General features: G+C 39.7%; 1 protein-coding gene across 1 annotated transcript in view; it reads left to right on the forward strand.

The window, feature by feature from the left end:
* Window positions 1–25,868, forward strand: part of ARPP21 (cAMP regulated phosphoprotein 21) — a 133,011-nt gene that overhangs the window by 43,501 nt on the left and 63,642 nt on the right. The window contains 6 exon segments of the mRNA XM_005669338.3: window positions 1,336–1,444; window positions 3,404–3,505; window positions 9,950–9,987; window positions 11,951–12,010; window positions 16,361–16,593; window positions 24,576–24,809. Of these exon segments, the coding sequence (XP_005669395.2) occupies window positions 1,336–1,444; window positions 3,404–3,505; window positions 9,950–9,987; window positions 11,951–12,010; window positions 16,361–16,593; window positions 24,576–24,809 (776 nt within the window).

The raw sequence follows: 25,868 nt of genomic DNA on the forward strand, positions 1-25,868 counted from the left end.
GTCACTGAGAGATGGTTTCTTCTTCTGTAAAAGAGGCAAAAAATATATGCTTTTCCTACATCAGAGATTTATTGCAAGGATTAAATAAACTGATGATATCAATTTGCAAAAATTACTCACAATTCTAGAAGCTGTAGCTGGTATTATTTCAGTTTTCTGGTTTTGTCTGCCCCCCAATATTATTAGAATGTATGAATTTATGCAGGAATTTAAGGAAAGAATGCTCCTCATAGAGATTTGAATTATGCTCTTAAACGGCTCCTTTGTTTTCAAAGTGCTGGTTGCCTATTTTGGAGCTGTAAGGAAAAGATGAGATTCCCTTAATTACTGGCCACCCATATTAAATAGCAGATGCCATGACAGGGCTCCCCAGTGACTGAACGCATACTGAGTCCAGAGGGGACAGAAAACCCACTGGGCTTCATAAGTAGTACATCAGACGTGGCGGAGACACTTTTATGACAGCCATGCATTACAACTGCTTCTAAACTGGGGACCAACATTTTATCACTTCCTCTGGGATGAACCCATGCTCACGTCATTCACTGAGTGAATGGTGTGCAGAGACGATGGTGGGAGATGAACAGGGATGTGGAGCCCTTTCCTGTAATAATACAGAATGATTAAGACGACCTTAAAAAAAATCAATTGACTAATCAATAGTGTATAACTGCTTGGAGCATTTTTCCCATGTTAATCACTCATTAAGTTGTCTAAACTAAATACCTCCAGCTTCCCCCATTACTGAACTGATTGACAACACAAGGTTATTTAGGATGTCAGGCTCCTGCAACCAGATTCCAGAACATTTTTCAGTAAAAATAAAACAGAAATAATTCAGAGATGGCCCTTTCTCACCCCAGATTCAGCAGGCTCTGGAAAGGAAGGTTATAGGAGGAAGTGTTCTCCTAGTTTCCAGACATTGGTTCATGTGGTAACCCCAGGTTTTCAACATGTCTATTTGTTTGAGCCTATGGGTGGGGACTTGATTAAATTCATGGTGATAGGGGTCAAAATAACTGTAGAAAATGTCTATACACTATAGACACCTGTATATTTTCAGGCCTTTAAAGTTTTGTTTTAACTTCAGCCATAGTGAACAGCATGCAGCAAACAAGACTCTGAATTCCAAACCACCAAAGGTATTCTAACAACACCTGTGAAATGACATATTATGACCCACCCACACAGTGCCAGCAATTGTAGTATCAAAACCACTCATAACCTTTTTTTAAAAGTTGAATGCCACTGTGGGGGGAAAAAAACAACAACACGAAGACATAACTATAAACAGGGGAAAAACTTTTTTATTGATATGTTTTACTTTGCTGGCAGCCCAGAGCAAAGGTTTTGTGACCATTTAAAAGATGAAAAAGGTGAAGAATCCCAGAAGCGGTTTATCTTGAAGCGAGATAACTCTAGTATTGATAAAGAAGACCCTCAGGTTGGTTCTCAAGTTTGAGAGTGGCTGACATTGTTGTTCTGGAAGGTGGGCTGACTGATGTTCTTGTCTCTCTTCTGTTGTCCCCGCTCCCTTTCCCAAATCTCGCCTGCCTCTGATACTGCCGTCCGCACCCCCACCTCATGCCTCTCCCCACTGCCTCCCCCTTCAGCATTCACTGCAAAGCAGAAAACCATGTCCGGTTGCTTCAGCAATGGCTCTGTGTTGGGCTGCATGGGTGGTGCTTGGCGCAGTGTCTGCTGCATGTCGTGGGGGGTTGGGGTGCTGTAGGCTCCAAGCTGACGGGAAGAGCTTTGTCAGTCGCCTTTCCAGATGTCTGTGTAACTCTGGCAGTCGTTCCACTCCCTACAGCTTTATCCTTCCGTTGTGCACACATTGAACTGGATTATCAATACGGACCGATGAGCAACTGATGTAGCTGTAAACAACAAACCTTGTTCTGGTGAGGACAGGTGGATTTTGCAACTCTCCTAAAATAAGTCTTCACAAAAAAAGAATTGAGTTCATGTTTTAGTCCCCTCAACCCCTTTTCCTTCCCACGTTTTCTGGTCCACGTCAGTCATCTTGCTTGTTTTGCACGAACTGTAGCAGAACTTCCTCTTTACGTGTATTTTGCTTGTGACCAAACACGCTGTTGTTCTAGAATAGTCTTGTTCATGGGGCCTCGACAAAGCTAGAGAGACTTTAAATCTCTTCTCTGGATGGAGAGGGTGGTGTCCAGGGAGATCAAGAAGAAAACTAAGTAAATGTCAAAAGAAAATAAATTTGGGGTTTCCCTGGTGGCCCAGCAGTAAAAGGCTCCGACATTGTTACTATAGTGGCTCTGGTCACTGCTGCGACATAGTTTCAATCCCTGGCCCAGAAACTTCTGTATGGTGTGGGCACAGCCAAAAAAAAGACTTTTTTTTCAATGATAAGAGGAACAGTAGAAAGTCATAGAAATGCCATTACAGTTACCCTTTGTATCTCTGGCAATCAACATAGACTTTTTGAAAATAACTGCTGTAGGATGCTGAAAGGTAAGACACTGTGCATCTCACTCAAGTTATTTTAATTACTGGCAATGAGTCAGTATGTGCATCCCTGACACACTTTAAAAAAAAAAAAAAAAGCGTTCATCATCTGTACCTCGTTTCCTCCCACCACCACCGAACCACACCGTGGCTCCAGTTGACTTGGAAACATGTGCCTGTGTCGTGTATTTAGTGGGTGTTTGTGGAATGGCTGGATGAACGTGGTTAGTGCAGAGTGTTGGGGAGGAAGGGCCCAACGAAGATGGGAGGGCAGTTGAGACCCAGGAAGTGGGGCAGAGGGAAGGCTGAAGATGAGCAGTCCATATGCTGGGTTCTTTGAATTGTGATTTCTTGTTAGCAGCCCTCATCAACAGGCTTTTCAAATTTAGTCCCTACTTTCTATCCCAGATGCAAGTCACAGAATAAGTCATCAAGTGAATAAACACACAAATTAGGATGCAGAGAAAGTGTCCCTGTCTTCCTTTTTGCCCATTCCTTTCTCTCAGCCCTTGCTCTATTTCTCCAGTCCCCAAGTTTTCAAAGCCATTTCTTCTCTTAGCCACCTCACACTAGCAACTTCCTCTTTTCTCAACAACACTCTGCCTCCTTCCGAGGAGTCAAAATCACACAAGTCTGCTAAGGAGGCAGAGCCCATCACATAAAGGCAGCGTACATTCCAGAAACACGTGTGCTACTTGCATCCAGCAAGGGAGCAGCCAGGAGCAGCAAACATGCCGTCCTGTTGCGGGGCACACACACACACACACACCGTACGTACCCCACCACGGCTTCCTGAGGGACCAGAGTAAGACTTTTCCTGCTCCATTTGTTTAAGTGAACATTTATTATTCTCAGCTGACAGTTGCTTAATTGCAGATTTCTAACAGCTCAACTTGGATAACCCTCCTGATTTTTTTTTTCTGTTCAGCAAAACAGAATGCATCCATTTAGAGATGACAGACGAAGTAAATCAATTGAAGAGAGAGAAGAGGAATATCAGAGAGTGAGGGAGAGAATATTTGCACACGATGTGAGTAGTTGTTTTAAATTGCCTCTTGAGTGCGGTCCCTCCATCAGCAGTAAGGCAGCCTCGATCCCCGGACAGTGAGCTGGCAGGGACAAAGGAAGCTGGAGCCAGGGAACAGGGCAAAGGGCAGCAAAACAGAGGTGTTTCTGGAAGAGTACCTGGTTCAGAGAAGTGATGATTAAGTGGCCAGAGGTCTGCATGTATTCCTAGGATATGACTTCTGAGGAAAAAGAGATATGTTTTGGCCAGTAAAACAGACCTTAAGTGCAGAGAGAGGTTGCCAACTGTGAAGCAATTCCTTCACATTCCTATTGGAGAGCAGATACCACACTGTTGTCTTTTTAATACCACCATTGTGTAAAGGAATTAATTACAAAAAAAAAAAAGAAAGAAAAAGAAGAGTCTATTGATCACTCACATATACACACAAGGAATTTTCTGCATTTTTAGCAAGTATGGGCAGTTTAGTATATAAAAATTAAATAATAGTATCCATCCCCGAGCCCCAACTTCAGATCAAATTACTTTTACGAACAATTTTCAAGGGAATAATTTCGTTTGTTCAAATCCAAACAAAGGGAGTTCCCGCTGTGGCTCAGCGAGTTACAAACCCAACTAGTGTCCATGAGGATGCAGATTTAATCCCTGGCCTTGCTCAGTGGGTTCAGGATCCACCATTGCTACAAGCTGTGGTGTAGGTCACAGATGTGGCTAGGATCTGGCGTTGCTGTGGCTGTGGTGTAGGCCACCAGCTACAGTTCCAATTTGACCCCTAGCCTACGACTTTCCATATGCCACCAATGAGTGTCTAAAAAGCCAAAAAAAAAAAAAAAAAAAAATCCCAGCAAAGAAATGTGGTTGGGATTTTTTTTTTTTTAATCCTTTTACTCACTCTGGCCAAAATTAAACACAATTATTTAAAAATTAAAAGATGAAAAACTGGATTCACATGCAATAAATGCGAAGGGCAAGGTTTGTCATAGTTTTTCCCATTCTATGGAATCATTTGGCAGCTTCCTAAAATGCTGCGGGTTCTTCTGTCTGCAGAGGTAGAGCTGTGAGTGACTTTGTGTAGACTTTCTGTGGCCAACACCTCTGGCTTTACAAAGTCAGGTGGGGCATCTGCCATCCTGGGTGATTCGCTCCTGGGGGCTCTTACACAGCCAGCCTCAAGACCTAGGTGTCCATGCTTAGCATGGAGGGGGCTGCTGTCCCTGAAGGTTTCAAGCCCCCGCAAATTTTCCTGATCCTCCAGCTGGTTCTGAATCCTTTATGAAGCCACCTCTGCAGCAACATTCTGCACTTTTTTCACGTTCATGCAGGTTTCTGTGATCTCCTGAAAATCCTCTCTGCCTTTCTGGGATACCTTAAAATAGAACTTTGAACTGAATAATCTGGCCCAGAGCTCAGGAGTTAAGAGAGTGTGAGACTGAGATGGAGGTAGCCATGGTTGGATGATGTCCAGGTATGATTAGAAGATTCTAGAAAGTTCTTTCCTTATAGTCAGAGTTACTGATGGTGCAAAGGACATCCTGGCAGGTGGGAGACCTTTAATTTAGTTTGCTGGGTTCAAGAACTTATAATGAGAGGATCTACTTTAGTCATGATTAGTGTAAAGATGCCTACCGTGGACTAGAGGTAGAATGTTCCTGTCTGATGACCTTCAAGAAGAGAAATTTTTCTTAAGCCTCGTTTATTTTTTACTCTCTCTCTTTCTCTTTCTCTCACACACACACATTTTCCCTTAGTCTCATTATGGCAAGTGATATAATTTGTGAATGACTTATAGAGAAACGAATACAAATCAACCACATAACATACAAACAACATTATGCTTTTTTTTTCTTGTCAAAGCTGTGCCATGTTGCCAAACACTCAAGAGCCAGGTGACAGCAAGTAACAGCACTGATGCATGCTTGTGATGGGGTTGACACTTGCTCTGCTGTACTTCATTTTTGTATGCTCATGTCCATAGGGAAGTCATTAAAGGGAAAACAGGTCAGCGTAGCTCCCAGTACACCGTGCATTTCCTTGCATCCCTGTTAAGGAGATTAATAGAAAGGGAACTGAGTGCCAGGGTAAGGATTGGAGGCAAGGGTTCCCGTTTAAAGCTTCTCCAGCCACATGCTATATTAACTCTTTATTTAACAAGGAAAAGCAGACTTCAGTGTGAGAACACATAAATGCAAAGCTATTGTCATAGCCTTTTTATTCTAGGAGATCTTCTAGCAGCCTTTTCTGCGATGCTGTGGCTGCTTCTCCCTGCGGGAGTAGAAATGTAAGTGCCTTTGATAGGTTCTGGTGGCCAATTCTTCTGGCTTCACTAATTCAGGTGGGAAACTGGCCTGACACTACTTTTCACTTCATCTCCTAGGGCAATAGTTTTTTAACTGGCATTCTTTTCCCAGAATATACTTAGAAATGGCTCCAGAGATTAAATAAAATCCCTAATATCATCTATAAGATATTATGTTCATGAGCATATGTGCGTTTTTCTAAGGGTAAGATCTCTAGTGTTTATCATGTTTTTATAGGTTTTCATGATGCTTGAATAACTAAGAGCCACTTTCCTAAAGGGACAATAAAATGTCTTTCTTCCTAACCTGTTAGCTCTTGGAGAAACAATGTAGTCATACCACTGGTGTCTCCTATTTTAGCTATTATTGTCCCAAAGTTTAGCAGCTAAAACAATACAAACAAAAAGCTTCTTATCTTACAGTTTCTGTGGGTCAGGAATCTTGGAGTGGCTTAGCTGAGTGATTCTGACTCAAGGCCTTTCATGAGGTTTCAGTCAAGCTGTCAGCTGGGGCCGTAGTCACCTAAAGGCATGGCCTCCAAATTCATTCACATAGTGCCAGGCCTCAGTTCTTTGATGGCTCTAGGCCAGAGACCACTATGTCTCTAGGCGTGCATAGTGATGTGAGCCTCTCCATAGGCTGTCAGGTGTCTTCAAATATGGCAACCAGCTTTCCCCAGAGAAAGTGACCTGAGAGGGAGAGAAAGAGGGTCCCAAATGAAAGCCGCAGTGTTGTATAATCCAATCTTGGAAGTGATGTGCTTTCCCTTCTGCTGTCTTCTGTTGGACATGCAGACCAGCCTTGGTTTGATGGGAAGTATGAATGTCATATGACACAAAGTATGAATGCCAAGAGGCAGGTGTCACTGGAGGACCACCATGTATTAACAGGATATTACTGTATCCTATGCTAACACAAATTCAAGGACATAGCAACATGAACTTTCTCAAATACATATAGTAACATAAAGACAGGACCCTTCAGGGAACCTTCATCTGTGCAGTTCCGGATTCCCAAATGATCAACATTACTTTCGAAATTGTTGAATGTACTCAAGATGATACTTAAAGTATATTAACTGAATTATTAAACAAATACAAAGAATCCAGCATAAGGAAACTAAGTAAGAGATGTCTAATCTTTTTCTAAGCTGGTCTTTAATTTAGCATCTTTATAATTTAAAAACTGAGGTAATAAAGCCAGCTTCCTTTGCCAGTTAGTAAGAAGTAGAGGAGTTCAGGCAGGTTTTGATATACTTAAGTAGGATTTTTTTTTTTTCTGTTTGAAGTTACAATAGAGATTTATAGAATACTTTCTGGAATTGACACTTTAGCAAAATCCATATTTATTTTAAAATTAGAAATGTTCTTGAATATTTTGCAAATATACCTTGGTGTTTAAGGGGTGTGTGTGTGTGTGTGTGTGTGTATGTGTGTGTGTGTGTGTGTGTGCATGCACACATGCATGTGCTATTGTATTAGGTGCATGATCAAAATATGCAGATTATTTGAGGATTTTCTACAAAAATTTTTTCAAATATAGTTGAGAATTTTGGTATCATAAAAAAAGACCAGTTTATCTATTATTTGTGAACTAAAGTATTGCAATTCAGAGTACACAATAATTTACTTCTCAAGTAATAAATAAATGCACTTCTGTGGTCAGAAATATTTGATATACATATAGCTATGTGTATATATATATTATATATATATAGCTCTTGTTTCTTTTAGCAAGAAGTTAAACTTATTTTATGGTTTAATCCTATGCATTGTTGCTCACTTTGGGAAAGTAAAGTTGATAAAGCAATACATTTGAGAAATGCGTTTTGCTTGGAGGGTACTTTCTGAAGGATATTTTATGTCTAAGTAGGATTTCGGAGAGCACCTCATCTTTGGTCTCCTTTGCACATATTGGGATTCTTCTTCAGGGAGAACTGATGAGGGGCCATGAGATGCCCCCTAGATCAGGGGTGGCATGAGGAAGAGAATTTTCTAACCCATTAGGCAAAAATGTTTCTTTTTTTTTTTTTTTTTAAGGCTCTTTATATCTGAGAGTGCATCTACTTGACAGCTCTGAATGCTGGGCTTAATTACTATGACAATTTTACCTTCTCTGCTATTAAAATTTGCAAGTTATTAATCCTACTTTTTAAAAATATATACATATATTTTCATCAGTTACTGAGTCATAGTTCATGACTGTCTCTTATTTATGAAAATGAGGTGGATGAATGATGCGATGATTTTTTTAGGGCCTTTCCACAGAAATCAGAAAGATGCTCTTGAGATGTGTTTTTGGGAATGTCGTCTTGACCTTGCAGGTGGCTTATTTTTTAATTCAAAGGGTTTGGGCTGCTTAACTTTCCCCCAAATGCTACGAGATTAAGGAGTCTGAAGAGGTCAGCCTGTTTTTGATCAATTCCTTCAAAGAAGTAGTTAAGTCTCAGTGATGCAGTAGCCAACCAAACATGCTAAACAGAATTGACGTCTTTCCAACCTCAAGAGCTGACAAATGCAAAGTGCTAAATTCATCATAGGGGCTTAGCTGACGTAATCTCACTTTCTTTCATATACAACATGACTAAAACCCGTAGGGAAACCAAACTAAAGGAAATAAAGACAATAGGATATCTACTTTACTTTAAAGTGAGACTCAGGAATGTCAGTGGCACATCATTTGCCTTTGTATCCCTGTATAAAATTAAATGTCAAATAAAAACAACATATTTTTCTGGAAAACATGTTTCTTAATTGGCTGTTTTTTGCCTTTGTTAAGTAAAATTTTTGCACATTCAATTGTCAGGACTTATATTAAATGCATAGAGGTTAAAACAGAAATGGTTCCAGGAGTTCCCATGTGGCTCAGATGGTTAAGGATCCGACATTGTCACTGCTATGGCACAGATTCAGTCCCTGGCCCAGGAACTTCCACATGCCATGGCTGCAGCCAAAAAAAAAAAAAAAAAAAAAAAAAAGAATGCCCAGACCACTGAGGAAAATATTATGCCCAAATCTAGCCCTTTGGCTTCAAGGAAGGAAGTGATTTTTCCAGTGAAATGTAGACAGAACCCAATATCCTGCTGGGCTCTCTGAGCAGTGGTTATGTTAGCAGCATTTTTAATTCAAAATTTCGATATTGAAAAGTCATTATTATTTCTTTAGTTTTAGTTTACCTTAAAATGAACATGCTAAGTTACTATTTATCCCTTTAGCAGGTGCCTTATTTATTTATCATTTAGAAAATCCACACATATAATATTGTGTCTATATTTATGTTTAAAATCTTAGTACTTTGAAAACGGTTTTATGTTCATTCTTAAACACAGTCATATTTTAGGACTGTTGTACCATATTTTGTGTAGACTTCTCTTCTTCTGTTTGTTAAAGTTTAATTTGATCAGCCTTTCTCCAGCATGTAGTGATAATGGAATTATATCTTCCCTATGTTTATATTAAACACGAGATAGCAGAGAAATGCATGCTAGGGATTGGAAGCTAGAAAGTAGGTCACTGGGTTTTTTTGTGTGTGAAAAATAAGGTATATTATATGGAGCTTGATATTCTTTCCCATTTAGCTTCATTTTGTTCTTACTTGTTTTCTACACCCCACTCCCTGCCCTCAAGATTGCTTAATGGCATCTCTTCAATTTAGAGAGTTTTGCAGGTAATCTGTTTATGTTCTCAGGGTTTGTTGTTGCCAGGTAATAATTTCAGGATTGTGACTTTACAGCTCTCCATTCTCAGGTGGATCATGCCAAGTTTGCACACTCCAAACTTGTCCTTTTGGCTCCTGCTGAAGGCTGCATCTCTGCAGCCTGGGAGGAAACCTCTAGCTAGAGATCTGATGCTCACAGGTTTCCAGCAGTTTCATTCACATCTCTCTTCCTCTAACCTTGGTGCTGAACGGGCTAAATCTGTTTGAAACCTGAAGATACCATGATGGAAAAGCACTGCATGAGAATGGTTTATACTTCTAACTCTAACCTTTGTTTTTCCTTTTTTACTTCCATTTTTTTTTTCTAAAAAATGGTACATATTTTTCATTCTTTTCCTCTTGGAGGGGAAAAGTAGTTTTAAAATCAGGCAAGGATTTGGGCTCCCTCAGCATATCCAGAACATCTGATACGATGCCTTTTTTTATTTTTCAGTCAGTTTGCTCCCAGGAAAGCCTTTTTGTGGAAAACAGGTAAAATGAAATATGCTTTTTCATGTCTTTAGAGAAACAAAGTCTGTCATGTGTGTCCTGTATATTCATAGATATATGCATATATCCCATATATGAGTGTGTGCTTGAATATATGTATAAATAAATACATATATCTATGTGTACACACATATATATGCACACATATATGTTATTTAGCATGTCTAAAACCTACTTATTTGGGAGAAAATTCCTCTCAATTACTTCCAAATGTAAGTTTCAACATTTTCTCTATTTGAAGCCTCTACTTCTGGTCCTTCAAAAGTGTAATCCTTTTACCTCACCAGGCATTAAAAAGAATAAATGTTGAGACAGGAACTTGCAGTTTCATTGGCTTATTGAATAGGCTGCTAAAAGTACCTGTGTGTTTGGTATTATTAGCCCATAATTATTTGTAGTTAGTACAGATAATAACTTGAATAATAATGTTTTAAATTTCTCATTCTAAATAATCTATCATTTTTCATAAAACGTCTAACTTGCAAAATTTATCTAAACCGACCTAGATTTGCCAGTGTGTGTGGCTGGTTGTTAGTAGGGGAGGTAGTTTCTGTGAAATAAATGGGTTAAAACCATTTTACACAGTCTTAAGTATACGAGCAAAATTTTTCAAATTAAACATGTACCTTTTAACAATAGTTCTAAGCTGATATAGATATTAAAATGCTCCATTGATTTAATTGCAGATTTTCAAGGGGAATTAAGGTACTGATCACATTTAAGATACATCCCACATTAGCTGTACTGATCACATTTAAGATACATCCCAATGGCAGCGTGGATTAGAAATGTGGTACCCATTTAAAAAGTGGTGGTTAATTTTATCTCAGGTGTTGGCTTAATGGGTATGGCTATAAAATCTGTTAAAATGGAGGCTATTTGATTAAATTCCAGTACATACAGACAAGTCATACTGGGCATTAGAGAGACTGGTTTAAACATGCCATCATTCACATTAGCAGTTCGAAATCTTCAAGTAACTACCCTCCATTGAATAACCTCTCATAGAAGAAGGGATGAGAGTAGTGAACAAGACTTTACAGGGCATTCAGAAGCAACCTCAAAAATCCATACAAGGATTCTCTGGTGGCCTAGCAGTTAAGGATTCAGTGTTGTCACTGCTGTGGCACAGGTTCAATCCTGGCCCAGGAACTATCACATGCCATGGGTGTGGCCAAAACAAAACATCCATACAGATACAGTTAAATATTCCTTCTTTACAGTAAAATTAATAATCCATGAGTTTTAACATCTTGGGGAAGATTCTGAAGCATTCTAAAATTCTATATCCTTACCAAAAACATTCAGTGTTATAGAATTCCATTTGTAAGACACCTAATTCCTCAGCCTTTGAGCCAGTCATTTCCCCTACTCACTCCCTATCTTATTCATTTACTTGTGTTTTGTATAAGTAGACTTGCAAATGCACTTGTGTCCCTAATATTCAGATTGGATTTTATTCCTTGGTACGATAATTGGTCGCAAATATGCATGGCATATATGAAGCAGTCTTAATGGTCCCCAAAAGCAAAACTCTGAGTAGATTCCCTACAAAAAATACATATATTTCTTAAATGCCTGCCTGGGGAATGCTATATTTCACCATGCCCCCAAACTGAAGAATAATTTTAATATTATACAAAGAAAAAAATTGCAACCTATTTCTGTAATTAGTAGTTTCTTTTATTCTCCTCTCCTCTTCCATTCCCTGTTTCTTCTTCCCTTCCTTCTCCCTTATCTAGCATTAATGCCTTAATTCTCAGGTAGGGAAAAATCAGGCTGCCATTAATTTATTAGGGAAAAACTCAGCATGCTGCAAATAAACTGTAGTGTATGGGGTTGATTTGCAAAACAGGTGTGCTACAGTGTAGTACACATCCATTTAACATAGGGCATTTAGTACCCTTAGATTTTATATCGTAAAAATCATGTTTTTCATTTCCAGTAGGCTCTTGGAAGACAGTAACATATGCAGTGAGACCTATAAGAAAAGACAGCTCTTTCGGTTGGTATGGCTTACTTTTTTAAAACTGTGTTTTCAGATTATGTGGCAGAATCAATGTTAAATATAAGTGTATTAGTGTAAAATATCTCTGTTTATGGAATAAACTATGTTTGGTTATTTCTTTGTAGAGCTTGTTAACAGAACTAGTGTTAAAGTTGTATTAGATCTTGTGATACATGGTACTTGGAAACCACTGTTTGGTCTACAGTCCTTTAGAATTAGTCCTCTGATTATTTCTTTTTTTCTCCAGAGATAGCTTTGGCAGCACACTTATTTCTCATTCCCAAATCAAGTTTGGTGAATTACACTGAGTTAAAGTTGTTTCTAATAAGTTGCAACTGGATATACATTCACAGTTCTGGAAAACAAATCAGTGATAACTCTGAGTAGTTGATTTTTAGTCACCACTGTCCATCATAATATTTCAAACAATATTTTTTTCAAGCATTGATTGTATTACTAAAGAAAGGTAAGGGATTGTTTCCAATCATAATGAACAACTTAAATCAAGATCTGGGTGGGATAAGGGGAATAGATCATATCTATCTATCTATCTATCTATCTATCTATCCACAGAGTTTTATACTAAGATAGTGTCATGTAAACATTACTTTTTTTTAATAATTTTTTTTTTTTGGATTTCCCTTGCGGCATAGCAGGTTAAGGATTTTGCACTGTTACTGCAGCGTCTCTGGTTACTGCTGTGGTACAGGTTAGATCCATGGCCCAGGAACTTCCACATGCTGTGGGCATGGCCAAAAAAAAAAAAATGTTTTCCTAATCTTATTACTTTATTAAATGTTTCTCTAGCATCCATTATAGGGCAATGTATACACAGTGCTATATATATTTTATATGTATTATATATATGTATGTAGATTGAATACCCAGTACATATATTTAATATGCTAGTACCTTCATGAATGTTAGGATTCATCTCTGTTGCAGGAAAGGCAAAACAAACCAACAGAACTTCTTGACCACTTATAAGAAAGAAAATACCCCCCAAAAAATAAATGGAGTCTATACTTAGAACATATGCTTTTGCCGCACATCTGAACTTTTGATCTCATCATCAGAAAAGTTAGAATAATTTCTTCTCTTTACACCTGGCAGAAACAAAAAATCAGGATCTATTTTTTTAAATTATTTTATTCTTATAGGGTGAACTACATATTTCACACCTCCTTCTTGTAGCAGACAACTTATTTTCACACTTGAAGATTAAAAAAATAACCTTGCATTTTTCCTCTTTAAAAGCCCAGAGGAAAACTAGAATTTACCAACATGCATGCACTCACATACTATGACTTGTTTTGTTTAGACCATTATAAATAAAATGTGGGCTCTTGACCTTTAGAGGCCAATTAGTTTCATATAGCCCCAAATCTGGTCCCTAGCCAGAGCTACCTTCTGCTGAGATCAACCATCCCAGATATGGATGCTATAACCCACCAAAATCAATAAGCACAGAAACTCAGGAATATGACTTAGCACAAAGCCATCCATACACTGATCAATTCAAAGTGTATATCATACATGACTAAACTTGGTTTTAAAAAAAAAATGTTCAGACCTGAAGGAAGCTACAAGTTATCAGTTATGTTAATCACAGAAACAGTGTATATACTTTATGACTACTCTGTGGTCAAATTCTAGTTCCATACCCGAGGGCCAATTCCCCTTGATGATCAGGTATCTCATTATCATTGTCTTCCTGGTTTCTAGTAGACAGGGACCAGGACTGGGTTTAAGAGGGATGGTAAAGCACCTTGTGGCCTTGTTTTTCTATGATACCAATGATTCCACACCCAAATAGATATGAAACTCTCTTCTGGACCTGACCTTGCCGGTGTTAATGTAAATGATTGACAGAGCACTAAAGATATGATTTCACTGCCAGTATCTAGAGATCATAAATTCGATCCATCATTTTGAATCTCACTAATGCTAACTCTCTAAAGCAACAGCTTAACATTTCATTTTTTAATATGCACTAATCTTGACTTGGTTTGATTACTCGAGCCGGTGGAGTCAAGGTGAAAGTTGTTAAGGAAACCTTAGGCTGCCTTATTGGATAGCAGATATGGCATGAGTGTAGAGGAACTACGCAGTGTTATAGAAACAGCTCTGCCAGGATGAAGGGTGCCAACCACAGCATATTAACAAACAACTAGGGATAATGGTGGATACCCACTTGCATAAATAGTCTCAACCACACTGACATTTACAGGAAGTCTAAATTTCCCCCCCACCCACGGAGGTACAGAGTTGATAGGGAGAGGATAATTGAAGCAGAATTAGGGATGATCACCCCCATATGGAGAGTTTCCTTCTGATGCATCCTATATGCTAAGGCTTAGGACTATACCACGTCTTTTCTTATAATAAATATTGTACATTGGTTGCAAGTGAGATTATTGTCACATCCCTGGTACATTCACAGTTGCTAAATAATATTTTAGTCAGGCTTTGTCAAGGGTGGGTCAAATTAATTAGAATTGTATGAGAAAAGAAGGAAGTTGAGGAGTTCCCTGGTGGCTCAGCACGTTAAGGATCCAGCATTGTCACTGGGTGGCTTGGGTAACTGCTGTGGCATGGGTTCGATCCCTGGCCTGGGAACTTCAGCATGCTGTGGGTGCAGCCAAAAAAGAAAAAAAGAAAAAAATGAATGAAGTTAAATTTGTAAATTGAAAGGTTGAAAGGGAAACAATCAGGAATAGAGCATCACACCCTTAAAAGGCCTAGTTTTTCTCCGCCCGGACTTCTTTTCATAGGCATTTAAGACCTAAAACCACCTGGCCATTGATGAGTGTCTAATTCTTATTCACAAAGTAGTCTTTTTTTCCAACAGTCCTTTTTTCTAAAACCAGCCATCCCCAAGGTCCTGAACCCAGAGAATGTTTGTAAGAAAACACTGAAGGAGAATAGCCACCACTGAGTGCTTTTTTGTTTTGTGGGTTTTCTGCTGGATTTCCTCCCCTCACTTTCCAAAGTCTTTATCACAGTTTAGCTATTTCATTTTTATTATCTCTTGGACCCATTTACTTTCTTAAATTTTTATGACCTAAAAGAAAAAGTTTGGGAAGTAAAATTGAAGCAAAACCTAAAACTTTTGGTATTCCATCTGTACACTTTGGTTGGTAAGTGTTTTAATCAGATATGCATACCTCTAACATCTCAACAGCCCATAATGGTTTAGGATAATATTTATTAATAAAGCTCCTGTTCACATCTGTGAGGTTTGGATCAATATTTATGTCACATTGCACAGTGATGTGAAATTAGGATTATATCTATTGCCCATGATTTTTGTCCCCTTTACTGATTATAATCCATGAGAATCTTAGAAGATTTTGATGATCCATTATTTCCAACTGCAGAAAAGACCTTGAAAATATTAACTAAGTTACTCTCCAAGCAATTGGAAACCAATGAAAATGCAAATTTCATCAACTCTATAAAATACATACAGTTTTGCACACTGCTTAGCAATACTCTAGAGTCTTCAAAAATTCACTTTTTTTTTGACTATTGGATTTCTTCGAAATGAATGTAGTCTCTTTCTATTTGAATTTTGAATAAATGTGTCATTTCACCTATGGACCTATTTTGTTATTTCCATTGATCTCCTTGACAAGTTTCATGTCAGTGTAGTGTTTACCCTGTTGTTATCACAGGTTTTTCTGTGTGAAAGGGATCAAAGGGTTCTTTCCTCTGCCCATGAAGGTTAAACTCATTGGGCAAAATTCTCACCATAGATTAACAGAGGAATTTCTGTGATTTCTGTGCTATCTGCCAAAGCATTAATGAATTCAGGTATATAATCTCATAAAATTAGGAACTACATTAGTTAATGGCTTCTTAGGAACTGTGTGTATTTTCCCATGGTCCAGTTACTTACTGCTAAAGGGAAAGACAAAACTCTTCTTTGATGTAGCTGCCTTTCGGATCATTCAGCATCCAATGTCATAACTCCTTTCCAACATTGATTCATTGTTGATTTGGGTTGGGAGAATGTATTCCCCTCACCCCTCTCCACGAGAGAAGGGAACAATTATATTTTATATTAAATTCTTCTTATTATTACTCCTTCACTGGCAGAGGGGTCATGTGACATTTCTGGGTTTGGTTTTTCTGTGTGTAACATGAGTGTTACATGTGGTGTGTTACCTGTCAGTACATCAATGACGTGTCTGTGGTGTTGTTTGTGAAGTGACAGGTCTAAGGGGAAGGGATGACAGAAGGGTCTGGTGTAGATGACTCTTACAAGAAAGGTCCTGCTCTCTGTGCATCCTGCTCGTGGGATCTAACACTGTCCTGTGTATCTTTCTGATGGCCGTGGTCCAGGGGCAATAGAGACAGCTCGGGGAGAACATCCGGAAGTCGGCAGAGCAGCTCCGAGAATGAACTGAAGTGGTCCGACCACCAAAGGGCCTGGAGCAGCACAGATTCCGACAGCTCCAACCGCAATCTCAAGCCTGCCATGACCAAGACGGCGAGTTTTGGGGGCATCACGGTGCTGACCAGGGGTGACAGTACATCCAGCACCAGGAGTGCCGGAAAGCTGTCCAAAGCAGGTAGTTAGTACTGAGTGGGTTTATGTCCTGTAATGGCTTCTGGATTCTGTCCCCACTCTCTCTGACTTCCATGGACTAAAGAGGATGATCTGAGTGCTATTAGTTCCTGAGATAGCTAGAAAATCAGAAGGCGTTAAATATCAATACTGCCTCTTGCTAGCTGTGTGCCTGCGTCCAATTATGAATCCTTCCCATCTTCAGTTTCCTTATCTATAAAGTGTAGATAATAATAGAATGTTACTCTAATTCCTCTTGGTTGACTAGTTTTAGTTTCAGTTTGATCATTTATATTAATTGTCAAGGCACTTGCAGAAGGCAACTATTTAACAAAGGTTAGCTCTTTTTAATCTAATACTATGATTTATTCCTTAAAACCACATTGTCAGGTAATTATAATATTAATAGTTTCAGATCTTGCTTTGATATACTCAGTATAATCCAGAGCAAGTTATATAACCTATTTGTTTCCTCCTCTGAGAAATAGAACTAATAATAGTACCTGTTTGCAAGGTTATTGGGAAGACTAAGAATTAATATGCACAAAGCAATTCCAATTATGCCTGGGAAGCTAAAAGCCTTCGGTCAGCCCTAGTTCTTGCTCATTTTTGTTATTTCTATTTAATGTTTTCATCTCTGCTTTGCAAATAAGGAAAGGAAGCCTCAGAAAAGTTTTGAATTTCCAAGTGGCTAGGCCCATGCATCTTTTTTCCCCCTGTTTTTTTCCCCAAGTTAATAGTGGTCTTTTGAGTTAGGTGGTTCAAGTTTTTCATGGTCTTCAGGAGATGCATGATGATAAGAAACCTAGGAGAACAATTAACTTGAAACAACTTTATGTTGATGGAAGCATCAATACCATGGGATTCCTGTGTCTTCAAAATACCCCTCTTGGTCTGCCATTCCTAGCACTTCTGTCCCCCAAGATCTCTCATCATTATTTTCCAGTGATTTTCAAATAGTCACAATTAAAACACTGGAGGAAATTCCAGGAACTCCACAACCTTAGGTTTGTGATGTTAGTATATAATTGTTTTTGTTTGGTTTGGGTTTTGCCCCAGAAGTTCAGGAGCCCTGACTCTCAGCCAGTGTAGAGGTTGAGATTTGTGGTCCAGAGATGTGCCTGGGCATCATGATAGCTTGCTGGTGCATTCATAGCCTGGATGTGCAGTGAGTGGGAAGGAAGGCCCGGAGGGGAATGGTGAATGGGCAGCACCAACCAGGGGTTAAACAGGCTGTCCACCTTTGAATTCTTTCTCAAGCAAGCTTCTCACTAGTGCTAGAGAAGACTCAGTGAAATCTCGGCTCATTATGCTAATGGTTCAACATAATTATGTTGTTGACAAGTGCTTCCTAAGAAATTACCTTGTGTTTTCCTACATAGGCAGAAAATTAATAGCATTTAGTTACAGCCACTAATATACATATAGATAGATAGATTCTTGGAAAGAAAGATTTAGCTTGGGCTCATGATACTTTCTGTCATTTTTATTCACCAGTTGGTGAATTCTTGATTTCTTCCTCTAATTAATTGCACTTATATCCCACTATTGCAGCAACTGAAGTCAAGAAAATCCACTGTGGTATACTTGAGCTCTTGCAAACTAAGAAAGGTTAAATAGTTTTAAATCTCCTTCAAATGCAGAAAGCAAGTACCTTAAATGGTGCACTTAAAAATTCCAGCACACCCAAAGAGCTCTTAAGATTTTTAAATTAATCATCCTTCTCCATGCACCAACCACCAATCATTTCCAAAGAAAAGCTCTTTGGAAACATTTAAAACACTTCAAGAATGCTAAAATGCCATGTTCTTTGAAGAACGATTAGAAATTGTAAGTGCTTCAAACATTTTTTTTTTTTCTTTTCATCTAAGTGTCTCCATTTGAAAGCTTGTCAAGGTACAGGAATGGCAAGAAAAAAAATTAAAGGAGATCAAGATAAGATGTCAAAACAAACTTACAATTTCCCAAGATGGTTTTATGAAGCAAAGCTGTCAGTTTTGCTGTCATGGAGCTTCAGAACCACATAAGTTTCCAATTTTTTACTTTATTGTTCACAGTGGAATGGCAAACTTTATTTGACCTTTTAGAAACTAAGTCTGGAGTTGTGACATTTCACTGACTCTTCTAATTACATAGGTTCTAACTTCAAACAGATAATGATGAGACTCTTTCCAGGTGGGAAACATGTTTTCCTACATTTTGGAAAAAGCATGTTATTGAAGTTGAAATGTACAGGGCACATCCTTTTGTGATCTGGGTTGTCCTCTTATTGTACCCTCTGCACCAAGCACAGCGGTGGTCACCTACCAGGGGTCCAGTGCAGGCCTGTGACAGGTGATGTCATCACATCAGCATTGAGAAGAGGACTTGAATGGTGCTTGTGCTGCACCTTCAGCTGTTTCTTGGTACTGAACATGTAGTTGAGAAGTAAGAGTGTGACATCTGTTTCTTTCCACACTGGCAACCATGTTGTTTTACTATCATCCTTCCCTCTTGATGTCCAGAGCAAAGTTTCTCAACTTCAGCTGCATTAGAATCATAGGAAGGATTTCTTCAAGCACAGATTGCTTGTCTGCAGACCAAGCTTGAGAAACAGCTCCTCTGGTGAAGTCATATAACCTTCTGCTTTGTTTTCACAAATTTACATGGCCTGGCATCTTGTTTTCTTGATACAAGGACATTCTTATTGTTGTCACCTTCCTAATCTATAACCTGGAGTGTTTCTGGAGTCAGTGCAAGACACCTCATCTTTCTACAACTTCCTCTTTTTCTTCTTTTTTTTTTTTTCTTCTTTTTTTGCTTTTTTTGGGGGAGGGGGGTTGAGCCACACCTGTGGCGTATGGAGGTTCCCAGGCTACAGGTCAAATCAGAGCTACAGCTGTCGCTGTACACCACAGCCACAGCAACACAGGATCTGAGCACAGCTATGCCCTACGCCATAGCTCATGGCAATGCCAGGTCCTTAATCCACTGAGCAAGGCCAGGGATTGAACCCGCATCTTCATGGATACTAATCAGGTTTGTTACCGCTGAGCCACAATGGGAACTCCTCACTTCCTCTTCCTTTTCATCACTACACTAATGCATTCTGGGTATTCCTGCCATCCTTGTAATTTCAGAAGCTTTAGATTATTCTGCCAAACTCTGACCCTTGGCTCTGGAAACATTTTCCTGAATTTTGGGAAGAAATTCTTAAGGTTCAGTGTCCCTGTAAAAGTTGCATCTGATGTGTTCAATGGGTAAAGAAGATTTTACCTGTAATTAACACAGCAGAGGTAAAGACCATTGCAATAGTGAAACTGCACAGCTCAGACTGGGTCTTGAACCTGGACTGGGACTCAAACCCAGCCAAAACTCAGATTGGGAGTTGAACTCACAGGCTGGGACTTGAGCCCAGCAAAAACCTAGAATGGGGCTTAAACCCGCAGTCTTTTTCATTGAAACTGCACACCTGGTCTCAGGACTTAATGAAGCTCAGGTTCTTTAAATCTCAGCACAGAAGGAATTCCACAAGAGGTGAAGTGCTGGTAAGAAGTGTATATATTTAGAGCGAGACACACTACACAGGTAGAGTGTGAGCCATCTCGGAAGGCCAGAACAGTCCTGAAATAGGAGCCGGTGAGTTTTGTGGGCTGGGTAATTTCATAGGCTAACGAGTGGGAGGATTATCCCAACTATTTCCCCAGAAAGGGTGGGAATTCCAGGGGATTTTCACTTTTTGGCTTTTTAGGGTCAGCCCGGTCAGCCTCGGAACTGTCTTAGTGCCTGTGGGTGAGTCACTTACTTAAAGTATTACAATACATGCATACAATGATGTTCAAAGTCCACTGGAGGTCAAATCTTCCACTATCTTGTGCCTAATCAGTTCTAACCAGCTTTTGTTTTGTCCTCAAGGGCTTTATCTTTCTTTTAAAAGTTGCGCCCTGCCCCTCCCTCCTGTTTCAATGCGGGAGAGAAACTAAAATCAACCTCGCTGAAAGAAAGGCAGAAAATCTGTGAGTTATCTAAACAAAAGTGCTGGAGACCTTACAGAGGGGATTGGTCAATTTAATTAAACCACCTGTGTTTGCTAAAGTCCGAGCCCTACCCTCCCACAGAGACTGGCAGAGAAAGGTACTACTTTTTCTTTTTCGTCTTTTCTTTTTTTTTGGCCATGCCTGAGGCATGCAGAAGTTCCCAGGTCAGGGATCCAACTCATGCCACAGCAGTGACCCAAGCCACTGCAGTGACAACTCTGAATCCTTAACTTGCTGAGCCGTAAAAGAACTCCACACCATTTTTTTTTTTTTTTTTTTTTTTGGATGATTATGGTTCAAAGGAATGGCTCCCAAGGCCTTCCAGAGTTGCAAAAGTGGTAAGAGAGTGGGAGAAGATTTGCACCTTAAAGGGGCAGAAATGCTGTAAGAAAAGGGAGGTAAAGGGCCCAGAATCAGGAAGAAACCCATCTAGAGTACAGTCAAGCTGAGGGGAACTTGAAGGCCATCTCATCCTCACCTCTACTCATCCTTTAGTCTGGTGGCTTACAATCTTTGAAGTCTACAAAAGTCACTTCTGAAGAGACTACAACTAGTTGTAGCAGAACTAGAACCAAAACTGGAGTTGCTCCTCCCTGGGGGTGAATGCTCCTTCCATCCCCCTGGGGCATCGGCCCCTGTCCTTTTCCTTCTGCCTGTCCCCTTCCTGGATCTCCATTTTGCTTTTGCCTTACCATCTCTTTTCCAGTCTTTCTCTGTTTTTTTCCTTTTCCTTTTTCCTGTCTCCCTCCTGAGGGTTCACCTGAGGCTGTCTCCCAGCCACCCTGATGTCTTCTTTCTACATCGCCCCCCAGCTTCCCCCCAGCTCAGGATCCCGCTTCAATTTCTGAGCATCCTGTTGTGAGTAGCTTTGAACTTTTTTGCAGTATCTCCTAGATCTTGGCATAGGCCTGGTTGGGGGACCCTTGTCCCACTTGGTTCTTGCTGGAATGATTTTAGGGGAAGCAGATGACCTGCAGACTTTGAGCCTGGTCTGTGGAGTTGTATTGCCTGGATTTGAACTCAGACTCCACCACATGCCAACTGCACTTGGGCAATTTACTAAATGTCTTCCAGGATCAGCTCTCAGCCAGCAAAATAAGTCACTGTGAATAGTAGATTCAATAATTCATATAGATGACAAGCTTTTCACATAGACATACTGTTTAAAATATTTGCCACGGCTATCAAGTTCCTGAAAAAAAAGGAAACCAAAAGCACTTTAACTCCCAAAGTAGTTAAGTTATTCATTAATTTTTTAAAAAATCTGTAAACACTTCTAATGCTGTGCCTTTTATCACCATTGTGGGCATCCATTTTTGATCAAGAATTTCAGTAATGCTGGCTATGCAAAGAATATTGCTTTACCTGATTCTAGGTGATTGATGTTTAGAAGGTGGTCAGAGATGGTTATCCACCAGCCAGAAAGGCAGGTTACTAAAGCAGGCTGAACCATCCTTCAAGGAGATCTGGCTGTCTCCATCTTTGCAAGTGTGGAGAGTCTAAGCCAAATGTACCTTTACTTCTTCCCTTCTTTTAACCTGTAGAATCAAGTCATTTACATCATCTTTGCCTTGTCTCCTTCTTGTTCTTGTTGAGGCCACTGCTTTTCCTCAGCCAATGGAAGGAAGTGATATTGCCAATCATGATGAATGGCCATCTTCCAAAAGCCAAAATGAAGACATCTTTTGGAATTTATTGAGGCGTATCAATCTCCTTTACCAATACACACACCCAGGCTGGTGCTAAATGCCTTACGGGCCCCAACTCTTTATTGTGTCTAACTCCTCGGCCTGAACATGGGTATATCCTTCAATGTCAGGGGGCAGGAAGTGTTATATTATTACTGTTATCGCTGTTGTTGTTGCTTCTGCTTAGTGTCAAACTTAGACTCTAGCATCAAATCATGTGCACAAATCCAGACACTACAGTTTTCACAGTTTTCCGTCAGGGTCAGACGTGTCAGCCATGTGGTCTCCAAGCTACTCTTAGCATTTCCAAATTTCCTTTTAGGTCTTGTACTTTTATCTTCATGCATTATTTAGAATCCCATCAGCATGAGTTTAATGGAGCATCCTGAATTAACCTGAAACTTTATCATTGCTATTAATCAAGTCATGGAAAAAGCAGAGACATCCCCACCTGAGCACACTAGTGGCAGTACATGCACATGTGTGCTTTCAGGGGGCAGTGTTGGATCATTGTTAAATGTAGATCAGTGTGTCTAGGTCACATCCAACTCTGCCACTGTCTATATGAGTTGGCTTGAATTATCTACCTTCTCAATGCTTCAATTTCCCTATCTGTGTAGGCAGTCATAATATTTCTAATTACATGTTTATCCACATGCTCACACATACTGAGTGTTCAGTAAATATCAGTCCTTCTTCTCAAAAATCACCACACTCTCCAGGCCCCTCTTCTCTGCAGTCATAGGCTGCATTCCTTTCATTCAAAAGATCTCTAGTTTTAGGTGTTCCCATCATGGTGCAGCAGAGACGAATCCAACTAGGAGCCATGAAGCCATGGGTTTGATCCCTGGCCTCACTCAATATGTTAAGGATCCGAAGTCATGGAGAGCTGTGGTGTAGGTTACAGACACAGCTTGGATCTGATGTGGCTATGGTGTAGGCTGGCATCTATAGCTCTGATTGGACCCCTAGTCTGGGAACCTCCATATGTTACAGGTGCAGCCCTAAATACAAAATAATAATAATAATAATAAAAATTAAAAAAAAAAAAGATCTCTAGTTTCACTTAAAGGCATGTTTCAGAATCTTCAAAACAATCTTGGAGTTCCCTGGTGGCATAGCGATTAAGGATTCAGCATTGTCACTGCTGTGGCTCAGATTCAATCCCTAGCCTCCTGGGAACTTCTACACTTCCACATGACACTGGTGCAGCCAAAAAAAAGAAAAAAAGGCGATCTTAACTATTCCTTATATATGTTAGCCTTTAATGACACCAAATAATGCATTTTAATGATAGAAATCAATCGTGTAGGCTAATGACTTTTAAAATTTCTTATACTCCAGTTCTGGCAATCTAAGTTATTACCTAATCCATACGTTAGTTTGACCTCACAGGTACAGGTGTCTGGTGCCTTTTCTCTCTGATGCTCTGGTTAATATTCAGGGCCCAGAACAGCCATGGGCAAAGGTGCTGGAGCTCCTTGGCTCTGGTTGCAGTGAAGTTGGCTGGTACCTAATGGACATGCAATATAGCAGGTGCTTTTGTTGTCCACATTGGGAGGAAAGGAAGATGATAAGCTAGACTGCACCTTGGGGGCTTCTACACACTGATCCACTTACCTGCATATTTGAGAAATCCATGGTCCACACATCTCCCTGTGATTCTACTCATCTGTGTCATCGGAAGGATGTGCAGTCACCATCCTGAAGGCCAAGATCTTTTTGGTTCACCTGTTGGTCATGTTAACTAGACTTCTGTGAATATGTGTAATACCATGCAGATCTTAAGCACTTTCAATAGGAAAGAGCCTGTGCTTCTTACATATGAGGGAAAAGATTATTTCTGACCAGAACCTTCAAGATTCAGCTTTATGGATATTGGAGAACCAGTACTTTAGAATCATCTGCATGGTCATAGGGCTCCTCCTCATTTTATTGTTTTGTTAACTCCAGCTCAGTGAGACATTTCCAAAGCCTTAATTCCTCAGGGAGTCAGTTTTCACACATCGAGTTCTGAGCTTTACAGTACCACTTCCCAGTTCTTCATCCCGGTGGCATATGAGAAACCAGAAAGAGTATTCATTCTTAACCTCTCTTTTCCTAGGAATTTGACACATCTGAAAAATATGCAGCAAATATTTCAATAAAATGTGGAAGGGATGTTAGTTAATCTCATTCCGTGGGGCTCGCCCTGCATTCTTTAATTGTGGATTATTTACAGTAAGCAGTGGTTTCTCTCCTTTTCTCCACGTGGATTGATCTGTTGATCTTTGTCTCCCTGGTAGGTTCCGAGTCCTCCAGCAGTGCAGGCTCCTCAGGATCGCTGTCTCGCCCCCACCCACCTCTCCAGACCACACCCCTGGTCTCAGGTGTGGCCGCTGGTTCTCCAGGCTGTGTGAGCTACTCAGAGAATGGGATGGGGGGCCAGGTCGCTCCCAGCAGCACCAGCTACATCCTCCTTCCACTTGAAGCTGCAACAGGCATCCCACCCGGAAGCATCCTTCTTAATCCACATACAGGTGAGTTTATTACCTCTGCTGAGACATGAGATCAGAGGTTTGTTCTTATGTTGGAGCTTATAAATTTGCTAGCAAGTGTTCTGAAAATTCCTTAGCCAGAGAATGTGGGGCATGGACTAGTGTATATGGTCTTGATTTAGGAAAAGCAGATCTATGGAGAGTTAGAATCTGTATTTCTATATCAATATCAATATTGGTATGTAAATCTAAATACAGATACTTCCCAGAAATATCCACTTTTTTCTCTATCATCTCTTCCCTGACGTTGTGTCTTTCATGTAATTCCCAGGAACTAAGATCAGAAACTATAGAGTGATGAACTGGGATATAATAATAGAAAAGTTATGTTTCTCAGACTAAATCCATGGTGAGCTTGCTGTTATGTCAGAAGTGTTTTTGCATCTGATATTTCTGGAACTTGACATACCAGTTGGAGCACATAGCAGGTTCTTAACTATAGAAATTGTCTTCCCACCTTAGAATTCCACTCCACTCCCACTGGTAAATGAGGAAGAGCAGGGCAGAGATTACAGAGAGCAAATTCTTATGTCTTGTGAGGATTTTAGAATTAAGCTGGTTTGGGTGGCGTTTGGAATGTTGATAACTTCATGATTATGGTTTCTTCCATGATAAATGACCATTGTTTTTTTAACTTTTTTTTTTTTACTGAAGTGTAATTGTCCAATGTTAGTAAGTTATAGGTATATAATATAGCTATTCACAATTTTTAAGGTTGTATGCCATTTATAGTCATTATAAAATATTGGTTATATTTCCTGTGTTAATACAGTATATCCTTGCAGTTTATTTTATACATAATAGTTGTTACATCTTCTCTAGTATCTTATTTTTTTTTTCATTTATCTAGTGGTCAGTTAACTTTCACACTGATTTCAAAGGACCTAGAGCATGGGGCAAATAGAGTGATGGACACTGCTTCATGGGGAATCTTCTCAACCAGAGGCAATTTTTCCCACACCTCCAAGGCCATTTGAGAGTATCTGCAGATATTTTGATGACCTAGGGAGGAGGGGATGCTACTGGCATCTAAGAGATGCT

Source organism: Sus scrofa, chromosome 13, assembly GCF_000003025.6.
Source record: "Sus scrofa isolate TJ Tabasco breed Duroc chromosome 13, Sscrofa11.1, whole genome shotgun sequence".
Taxonomy (NCBI): Eukaryota; Metazoa; Chordata; class Mammalia; order Artiodactyla; family Suidae; genus Sus; species Sus scrofa.